At 49.9% G+C, this 10,818-nt stretch overlaps 1 protein-coding gene across 1 annotated transcript in view; it reads left to right on the forward strand.

Moving 5' to 3' along the window:
- The window catches only part of WNT4 (Wnt family member 4), a 72,380-nt gene extending 62,219 nt beyond the window's left edge, over nucleotides 1-10,161 (forward strand). The window contains exon 5 of the mRNA XM_067472837.1: nucleotides 9,458-10,161. Within this exon, the coding sequence (XP_067328938.1) occupies nucleotides 9,458-9,949 (492 nt within the window). The 3' untranslated portion in view covers nucleotides 9,950-10,161. The remainder of the gene's footprint in view (nucleotides 1-9,457) is intronic.
- Nucleotides 10,162-10,818: the final 657 nt, after the last annotated feature.

The following is a 10,818-nucleotide window of genomic DNA, read 5'->3' on the forward strand; positions in this document are numbered from 1 at the left end:
TTATTTAGAAGATTTATATACCGGCCTTCTCCACCTCGATGAGGGACTCAGGTCGGTTTACAGAGCATAACAAATACAATCATATAAAACAACAATTACAGATCAATACATATTAAAATAGTACAACTTAGTACAATAAAAACATCATCATTACATCATTACAATATGCCAAATCGTCACTCCAGTCGTAGTCAAAAACAAATTCATAGTCACAGTTCATCATGGTCATCACAGGGAAGGTTCTAGGTTCAGTCTTCGAATGCCACCCTCCAGAGCCATGTTTTTAGGGATTTCCTGAATGTCAGGAGGGAGGGGGCAGATCTAACCTCTGGTGGGAGGGAGTTCCAAAGCCGGGGAGCCACCACAGAGAAGGCCCTGTCCCTCGTCCCCACCAACCTCGATTGTGAAGGTGGTGGGACCGAGAGCAGGGCCCCCCCAGAAGATCTTAGTAGCCTTGATGGTTCGTAGGGGAGAATCCGTTCGGACAGGTAAACTGGGCCGGCGCCGTTTAGGGCTTTATAGGTCAACACCAGCACTTTGAATTGTGCCCGGAAGCTGATAGGCAGCCAGTGGAGCTGGCGTAGCAGAGGGGTCGTATGATCTCTGTACCCTGCTCCTGTTAGCAATCTGGCTGCCGCGCGTTGGACTGATTGAAGCTTCCGGGCAGTCTTCAGAGGCAACCCCACGTAGAGAGCGTTGCAGTAGTCTAAACGGGATGTAACCAGAGCGTGGACTACCGTGGCCAAGTCAGACTTCCCAAGGTACGGGCGCAGCTGGCGCACAAGTTTTAATTGTGCAAAAGCTCCCCTGACCACCGCCGAGACCTGGGGTTCCAGGCTCAGCGATGAGTCCAGGGTCACTCCCAAGCTGCGAACCTGCGCCTTCAGGGGGAGTGTAACCCCGTCCAGCACAGGCTGTAACCCTATACCCTGTTCGGCCTTTCGACTGACCAGGAGTACCTCTGTCTTGTCTGGATTTAGTTTCAATCTGTTGTCCCTCATCCAGTCCGTTACAGCGGCCAAGCACCGGTTCAGGACTTCAACAGCCTCCTTAGTAGCAGGTGGGAAGGAGTGACAGAGTTGGACATCATCTGCGTACAGATGACACCGTACCCCGAAACTCCGGATGATCTCTCCCAACGGCTTCATGTATATGTTAAACAACATAGGGGACAGTACAGAACCCTGCGGGACCCCACAGTACAATGGCCGCGGAGTCGAGCAGGTGTCCCCTAATGACACCATCTGGGAGCGCCCCTCGAGAAAGGACTGGAGCCACTGCAGAGCAGTACCTCCAAGACCCATTCCCGCGAGACGTCCCAGAAGGATACCGTGATCGACGGTATCGAAGGCCGAAGAGAGGTCCAGCAGAACCAACAGGGACACACTCCCCCTGTCCAGTTCCCTGCGCAGATCATCCACTAAGGCGACCAAGGCTGTCTCCGTACCATGCCCCGGCCTAAAACCAGACTGCGCAGGATCTAGATACTCCGTGTCTACCAGGAACTCCTGGAGTTGCGAGGCCACCACACGTTCCAGGACTTTGCCCAAAAAGGGGAGATTGGATACTGGCCGATAGTTGACGAATTGAGTGGGGTCCAGTGATGGTTTTTTCAACAGCGGTTTTATAACAGCTTGTTTTAAGCTGGCTGGAATGATGCCTTCCCGAAGGGAGGCATTAACCACCACCTTTACCCACTCTGCCAAACCCCCTCTGGCTTCCTTTACCAGCCAGGATGGGCAGGGGTCTAGGATGCATGTGGTTGGCCTCGCCTCCCCAAGAATCCTGTCGACATCCTCGAGTTGAACAGATTGAAACGAATCCATCAAAATTGGACAAGCAGGTGCTCGTGTTACATCCTCAGAGACTGCCGTTAATATAGCGTCAAAGCCCGAACGGATCAAAGCGACTTTGTCCGCAAAGTACTGAGCAAATGCTTCACAGCGCACTGCCGAGTTGTCAGGGGACCCACTCGAGGTGGGGTTCAACAGCCCTCTGACTACTCGAAACAGCTCTGCCGGACGGTTCTTTGCGGACGCAATATTGGCTGAATAGAAGGACTTTTGAGCAGCCTCTATTGCCGCGCCATATGCCCTTAAATAAAGGCATAGGCGTGTTCGGTTTGACTCGTTAGGCTTTTTCCGCCACACGCTCTCTAGCCACCTCTTCATTCGCTTCCTTGCCGCCAACTCCTCAGTGAACCAAGGAGATGGTTTAGCTCGGTTGCTTAGGAGGGGGCGCTCCGGAGCGATCGTGTCTATTGCCCTAGTCAGCTCACTATTCCAGTGAGCGACCAGAGCATCGACAGAATCACCTACCAAGGTAGCGGGAATCTCCCCAAGAGCCGTCAGGAGTCCATCAGGATCCATAAGCCTCCTGGGGCGGACCATCCTAATGGGTCCACCACCCCTGCGAAGGTTAGGAGTTGCAGCCAGTCTAAACCTGATCAGGTGGTGGTCAGTCCATGGCAAAGGGGTGATAGACAACTCCTCCACACCGCCACTGTCTTCCCAACCCTGACAGAAAACCAAGTCAAGTGTGTGTCCAGCACAGTGGGTAGGGCCAGATATTCGTTGGGACAGCCCCATGTTTGCCATGGTAGCCATGAAGTCCTGAGCCGCTCCTGAAAGAGTGGTCTCTGCATGGACATTGAAGTCCCCCAGCACTATAAGCCGCTGGGACTCCAATGCCAGGCCCGAGACCAACCCTGCTAGCTCAGGTAGGGCATCAGAGGTGCCGCGGGGTGGTCGGTACACCTACAGAAGCCCTATTCTGTCCCGGTCTCCTAGCCTCAGGTGGACACATTCAAACAAGGTTGATTGTAGGGTAGGGCACCTGACCAAGGAGATGGCATCTTTATAGACTACTGCAACACCGCCTCCCCGCCCTCCTGATCTCGGCTGGTGCTGCACAGAGTAGCCTGGCGGGCAAAGCTGGGTAAGGTTGACCCCTCCAGCCTCGTCCAGCCAGGTCTCTGTAATGCACGCCAGGTCTGCCTTTTCATCGGAGATTAAATCCCGAATAGTTGATGTTTTTCCATTGACAGACCTGGCATTCAACAGCACCACCTTCAATCTAGGAGGGCCGTCTACCTTGGTACACAAGTTTACCATGTCAGGAGAACATTTTGGAATCTATCTATCTATCTATCTATCCGTCCATCCAGCTATCCATCCATCATCTCTACTATCTATCTATCTAGCTTTCTTTCCATCTTGCTGTCTATCAAGACGAGGGGTCCTCAAACTATGGCCCGCGGGCCCTCCAAAGTCATTTACCTGGCCCTTGCTCAGGGTCAACCTAAGTCTGAAATGACTTGAAAGCACACAACAACAACAACAACAACAACAACAACAACAACAACAACTGGATGGACTGGATGGCCCTTGCGGTCTAGTCCGACTAGTAATATATCTGAATCTATTTATCTATCTATCTATCTATCTTGCTATCTATCTTGTTGTCTATCTATCAGACTTGGTCCTACACATCACACACACACACACACCTTGGAAATAGAGTGCGTGTGGGTGTGCAGTGCCTGCAGCTGAGCGCCTCTTATTCTAGAGTAAGAGGTGTTCAGCTGCAGGCACTGGCAGGTGCGGACGAACCTACACGCCACAAACACACACATTCCTTGGAAAGAGAGCATGTGTGTGGTGTGCAGGCCCTAAGCGCCTGCACCTCCAGTACCTGCAGCCGAAGACCTCTTGCTCTAGAGTAAGAGGCATTCAGCTACAAGCACTGGCAGGTGCGGGCGACCCTACAAGCCACAAACACACACACACTCTCCTTAGAAAGAGATCACGTGTGTGTAGTGTGCAGGCCCTAAGTGCCTACACCTCCAGTACCTGCAGCCGAACACCTCTTGCTCTAGAGTAAGAGGCCTTCAGCTGCAAGCACTGGCATGTGCAGGTGACCATACACACCACACACACATGCACACACTCCTTGGAAAGAGAGCACGTGTGTGGCATGCAGACCCTAAACGCCTGCACCTCCAGTACCTCCAGTCGAACACCTCTTGCTCTAGAGTAAGGAGTTCAGCTGCAAGCACTGGCAGGTGTGGGCGAGTCTACAAGCCGCAAACACACACACACACTCCTTAGAAAGAGATCACGTGGGTGTAGTGTGCAGGCCCTAAGTGCCTACACCTCCAGTACCTGCAGCCGAACACCTCTTGCTCTAGAGTAAGAGGCATTCAGCTGCAGGCATTAGGTGCAACCCTACATGCCACAAACACACACACACACTCTCCTTGGAAAAAGAGCACGTGTGTGGTGTGCAGGCCCTACGTGCCTACACCTCCAGTGCCTGCAGCCGAACACCTCTTGCTCTAGAGTAAGAGGCGTTCAGCTGCAGGCACTAGGGGCGACCCTACATGCCACAAACACGCACACACTCTCCTTGGAAAGAGATCACGTGTGTGTAGTGTGCAGGCCCTAAGTGCCTACGCCTCCAGTACCTGCAGCTGAACACCTCTTGCTCTAGAGTAAGAGGTGTTCAGCTGCAAGCACTGGCAGGTGCGAGTGACCATACACACTATACACACACACACTCTCCTTGGAAAGAGAGCACATGTGTGGCATGCAGGCCCTAAACGCTTACACCTCCAGTACCTACAGCCAAACACCTCTTGCTCTAGAGTAAGAGGCATTCAGCTGCAAGCACTGGCAGATGTGGGTGACCCTACAAGCCACAAACACACACACTCTCTCCTTAGAAAGAGAGCACGTGTGTGGCGTGCAGGCCCTAAGTGCCTACACCTCCAGTACCTGCAGCCGAACACCTCTTGCTCTAGAGTAAGAGGTGTTCAGCTGCAGGCACTGGCAGGTGTGGGCGACCCTACATGCCACAAACACACACACACTCTCCTTAGAAAGAGAGCACGTGTGCGTAGTGTGCAGGCCCTAAGTGCCTACACCTCCAGTACCTGCAGCCAAACACCTCTTGCTCTAGAGTAAGAGGCGTTCAACTGCAGGCACTGGCAGGTGTGGGCTACCCTACACACCATACACACACACACACTCCTTGGAAAGAGAGCACATGTGTGGCATGCAGGCCCTAAGTGCCTACACCTCCAGTATCTGCAGCCAAACACCTCTTGCTCTAGAGTAAGAGGCGTTCAGCTGCAGGCACTAGGGGTGACCCTACATGCCACAAACACGCACACACTCTCCTTGGAAAGAGAGCACATGTGTGGTGTGCAGGCCTACACCTCCAGTACCTACAGCCAAACACCTCTTGCTCTAGAGTAAGAGGCGTTCAACTGCAGGCACTGGCCAGTGCGGGCACCCCTACATGCCACACACACACACACTCCTTGGTAAGAGTGCATGTGTGGTATGCAGGCTCTGAGCATCTGAGTGACCAGGGCATGCAACCAAGTGCCTCCTGCTCTAGAGTAAGTGGTGCTCAGCTGCAGGCACTGGCAGGTGCTTTCTGGGCCTGCACGCCATACACACACTGTCCTTGGTAAGAAAGTGTATGTGTGGTGTGCAAGCTGCTGTTGTTGTGTGCTTTCAAGTCCTTTCAAACTTAAGTTGACCCTGAGCAAGGGCCGGGTACATGACCTTGGAGGGCCGTATTCGGCCCGCGGGTCTTAGTTTGAGTTCCCCTGCCTTAGAGTAAGAGGCACTCGGCTGTAGGCACTGGCAGGTGCTTTCTGGGCCTGCACGCCATACACACACTATCCTTGGTAAGAGAGTGCGTGTGTGGTGTGCAAGCTGTTGTTGTTGTGTGCTTTCAAGTCATTTCAAGCTTAGGTTGACCCTGAGCAAGGGCCGAGTACATGACCTTGGAGGGCCGTATTCGGCCCGCGGGCCTTATACTTTAGAGTAAGAGGCACTCGGCTGCAGGCCCTGGCAGGTGCTTTCTGGGCCTGCACGGCATACACACACTATCCTTGGTAAGAGAGTGCGTGTGTGGTGTGCAAGCTGTTGTTGTTGTGTGCTTTCAAGTCATTTCAAACTTAGGTTGACCCTGAGCAAGGGCCAGGTACATGACCTTGGAGGGCCGTATTCGGCCCGCGGGCCTTCGTTTGATGATCCTTGCTTTAGAGCAGCAGTTCTCAACCTGGGGGTCGCGACCCCCAAGGGGTCGTTTGGCCATTTCGGAGGGGTCGCGAGAGTGTATGTGTGGTGTGCAAGCTGTTGTTGTGTGCTTTCAAGTCCTTTCAAACTTAGGTACATGACCTTGGAGGGCCGTATTCAGCCCGCGGGCCTTAGTTTGAGTTCCCCTGCTTTAGAGTAAGAGGCACTCGGCTGCAGGCACTGGCAGGTGCTTTCTGGGCCTGCACGCCATACACACACTGTCCTTGGTAAGAGAGTGTGTGTGGTGTGCATGCTCAGAAGCACCCGCACATGCCTGTGCCTGCAGCCAAGTGCCTCCTCTAGAGGAGAAGGGCCTCCTGGGTGGGAAACCACCATTATGGGCCGATCTTGTTGCAATCCAGAGCAGGGAACGAGGCCCTAAGATAACTATCCACCACACTTGACTGTGAAAAAAAAATCCTTTTTTATTGAAGAAAAATGGTTACAAAATAAAGGAAAAATGCAAAGTCAAAAGCCGCAGCAAAATCAGCAAACGTGAATGTCCATGAACAAGATCAAAACCCAAAGCCACACTGTAGAATACTGGAACCTGTTAGCAATCCATCTATTTATCTAAACTCTATATATATCTTCCTGTCTTTCTGTCTATCAATCTATCTATCTATTTATCTATCTACCTAATCTCTCTCTCTATCTTCCTATCTTCCTATCTATCTATCTATCTATCTAGCTATCTATCTATCTAATCTCTCTATCTATCTTCCTATATATCTTCCTATCTATCTATCTATCTATCTATCTATCTATCTATCTATCTATCTAATCTCTCTATCTATCTTCCTATATATCTTCCTATCTATCTATCTATCTATCTATCTATCTAATCTCTTTATCTATCTATCTAATCTCTCTATCTATCTTCCTATCTAATCTATCTATCTATCTATCTATCTATCTATCTATCTATATCTTTCTAATCTCTCTATCTATCTTCCTATCTATCCTATTTATTTATCTAACCTCTCTCTCTATCTTCCTATCTATCTAATCTATCTATCTATCTATCTATCTATCTATCTATCTATCTAATCTATCTATCTTCCTATCTATCTATCTATCTATCTATCTAATCTCTCTATCTATCTTCCTATATATCTTCCTATCTATCTATCTATCTATCTATCTAATCTCTCTATCTATCTATCTAATCTCTCTATCTATCTTCCTATCTATCTTCCTATCTATCTTCCTATCTATCTATCTATCTATCTATCTAATCTCTCTATTTATCTATCTATCTAATCTCTCTATCTATCTTCCTATCTATCTATCTATCTATCTGTCTGTCTGTCTGTCTGTCTGTCTGTCTGTCTGTCTTTCTAATCTCTCTATCTATTTATTTATCTATCTAATCTCTCTATCTATCTTCCTATCTATCTATCTATCTATCTGTCTATCTTTCTAATCTCTCTATCTATTTGTCTATCTAATCTCTCTATCTATCTTCCTATCTATCTATCTATCTATCTAATCTCTCTATCTTCCTATCTATCTATCTATCTATCTAATCTCTCTATCTTCCTATCTATCTATCTATCTATCTAATCTCTCTATCTTCCTATCTATCTATCTATCTATCTATCTATCTAATCTCTCTCTCTATCTATCTCTCTATCTATTTATCTATCTAATCTATCTATCTTCCTATCTATCTATCTATCTATCTATCTATCTATCTATTTATCTATCTATCTAATCTCTCTATCTATCTTCCTATCTATCTCTCTATCTATCTTCCTATCTCTCAATCTATCTATTTATCTATCTAATTTCGGAATTCTTTTAAAAATCGAAACGCAAAAAACCCCTAAAAACGAATCGAGTTGAGAAACATATTTTTTCCGTGGTTGCCCAGCCCTAGCGGAAACGGATATCTGCCCTCTCAATTTCGGGGACTCCCAAAAAAAACGGATCAGGGGCCCGAGCGCAAACCGGGACACGAAACGGATCAAGGTTTACTCGCAATGCAGAATTCGACTATCTCTCGATCTCTTCTGGGTTGGACTGGATGGCCTTGGGGTGGAAGGGGTTGATTCTAATCTCTCTAGCAGTACGTGTGAAAAAGATCTTGGAGTCCTTGTGGACAACAAGTGAAACATGAGCCAGGAATGTGATGTGGCGGCAAAAAAAGCCAGTGGGATTTTGGCCTGCATCAAGAGGAGCCTAGTGTCTAGATCTAGGGAAGTCATGCTCTCCATGCTCTATTCTGCTTTGGTTAGACCACATCTGGAATATTGTGTCCAATTCTGGGCACCACAATTCAAGAGAGATATTGACAAGCTGGAATGTGTCCAGAGGAGGGCGACTCAAATGATCAAGGGTCTGGAGAACAAGCCCTATGAGGAGCGGCTTAGGGAACTGGGCATGTTTAGCCTGAAGAAGAGAAGGCTGAGAGAAGATATGATAGCCATGTATAAATATGTGAGAGGAAGCCACAGGGAGGAGGAGGGAGCAAGCTTGTTTTCTGCTTCCTTGGAGACTAGGACGCAAGGGAACAATGGCTTCAAACTACAAGAGAGGAGATTCCATCTGAACATGAGGAGGAACTTCCTGACTGTGAGAGCCGTTCAGCAGTGGAACTCTCTGCCCCGGAGTGTGGTGGAGGCTCCTTCTTTGGAAGCTTTTAAGCAGAGGCTGGATGGCCATCTGTCAGGGGTGATTTGAATGCAATATTCCTGCTTCTTGGCAGAATGGGGTTGGACTGGATGGCCCAGGAGGTCTCTTCCAACTCTTTGATTCTAGGATTCTATGAGGAGGAGGGGGAAGAGGAGGTGGTGGTTGTTTTGCTTCTCAAAGGGTTAGCAGAAGGGAGGCTGGATGGCCATCTGTCAGGGGTGATTTGAATGCAATATTCCTGCTTCTTGGCAGAATGGGGTTGGACTGGATGGCCCATGAGGTCTCTTCCAACTCTTTGATTCTAGGATTCTATGAGGAGAAGGGGGAAGAAGAGGTGGTGGTTGTTTTGCTTCTCAAAGGGTTAGCAGAAGGGAGGCTGGATGGCCATCTGTCAGGGGTGATTTGAATGCGATATTCCTGCTTCTTGGCAGAATGGGGTTGGACTGGATGATTGCCCAGGAGGTCTCTTCCAACTCTTTGATTCTAGGATTCTATGAGGAGAAGGGGGAAGAGGAGGTGGTGGTTGTTTTGCTTCTCAAAGGGTTAGCAGAAGGGAGGCTGGGTGGCCATCTGTCAGGGGTGATTTGAATGCAATATTCCTGCTTCTTGGCAGAATGGGGTTGGACTGGATGGCCCATGAGGTCTCTTCCAACTCTTTGATTCTATGATTCTATGATTCCGTGACGCAGGAAAGGCTCACCCTCTCTTTCCTCCTCTCTTCCATGCAGGCCATCCTCAGCCACATGCGTGTGGAGTGCAAGTGTCACGGCGTGTCGGGCTCCTGCGAGGTGAAGACCTGCTGGAAAGCCATGCCTCCCTTCCGGAAAGTGGGCAACGTCCTGAAGGAGAAGTTCGACGGGGCTACGGAGGTGGAGCAGCAGCAGCGGAGGGGTGGCTCCTCGTCGTCGTCGTCGTCGGCCAAAGTGCTGGTGCCCAAGAACTCCCAGTTCAAGCCACACACGGACGAGGACCTGGTCTACCTGGACTCCAGCCCCGACTTCTGCGACCACGACGCCCGCAGCGGTGTCCTGGGCACGGGGGGGCGCCACTGCAACAAGACCTCCAAGGCCATCGACGGGTGCGAGCTGATGTGCTGCGGGAGGGGTTTCCACACGGACGAGGTGGAGCTGGTGGAGCGCTGCAGCTGCAAGTTCCACTGGTGCTGCTTCGTCAAGTGCAAACAGTGCCACCGGGTGGTGGAGATGCACACGTGCCGGTGACACGCACGTACGCACGCACGCACACGGCGGACACGGAAAGCTCTCTTTCGATAAAGACAAACTATATTTAAAGCCCTCGAACGCACGGCTCCTTGGGTGATTCGTTCATTGGTGAATATTCCGAATACTCCGGAGCCGTCCCTTCCGCTCTCTCTTTTTTTGGGGAGACCCAGAACTCTTATCTTTTTTTATAAAGAAAAACGATATTTAAAGCTTTTTGGTGGTTCCTTCGTATTTAACCAGTGGTCCGTGGAGTACCCCAAGTGGAGTACCCCAAGTGAAAATACGATCCGCGATCTAACCATTACTACACAGTTGCCTCGAAATGACGTGACGACGAGAGTGACTAGTCTCGCGAAATCCTCTTATAGAGCCGAGGCAACTGGGATGTCGGAAGGGGAGAGGCTGACTAACCACGAAAGATTACTACTACCACCTAGTAGTAGCTCGATTACTGAGGTCGAGCTGATCGTGACTACTGGATAGACCACATCAGCTCAGGAGCTAGAGCTGATGTGGTCTATCCAAATAACCCTGGTCAGAGTGGTCCCTGGTCAAAGAGGTCCCTGGTCAGAGTGGTCCCTAGTCAAAGTGATCTCTGGTCAAAGTGTGGTCCCTGGTCAAAGTGTTCCTTGGTGACAGTAGTTCCTGGTCAAGTGGTCCCTGGTCAAAGTGGTCCCCAGTCAAGTGGTCCCTGCTCAAAGTGGTCCCTAATCAAAGTTATCCTTGGTCACAGTGGTCCCTAGTCAAAGAGGTCCCTGGTCAGAGTGATCCCTGGTCAAAGTGGTCCCTGGTCAAGTGGTCCCTGGTCTAAGAGATCCCTCATCAAAGTGGTCCCTGCTCAAAGTGGTCCCTGGTCAAAGTGGTCC

The sequence above is a fragment of the Anolis sagrei genome, chromosome 13 (genome assembly GCF_037176765.1).
Source record: "Anolis sagrei isolate rAnoSag1 chromosome 13, rAnoSag1.mat, whole genome shotgun sequence".
In the NCBI taxonomy this organism is placed as follows: Eukaryota; Metazoa; Chordata; class Lepidosauria; order Squamata; family Dactyloidae; genus Anolis; species Anolis sagrei.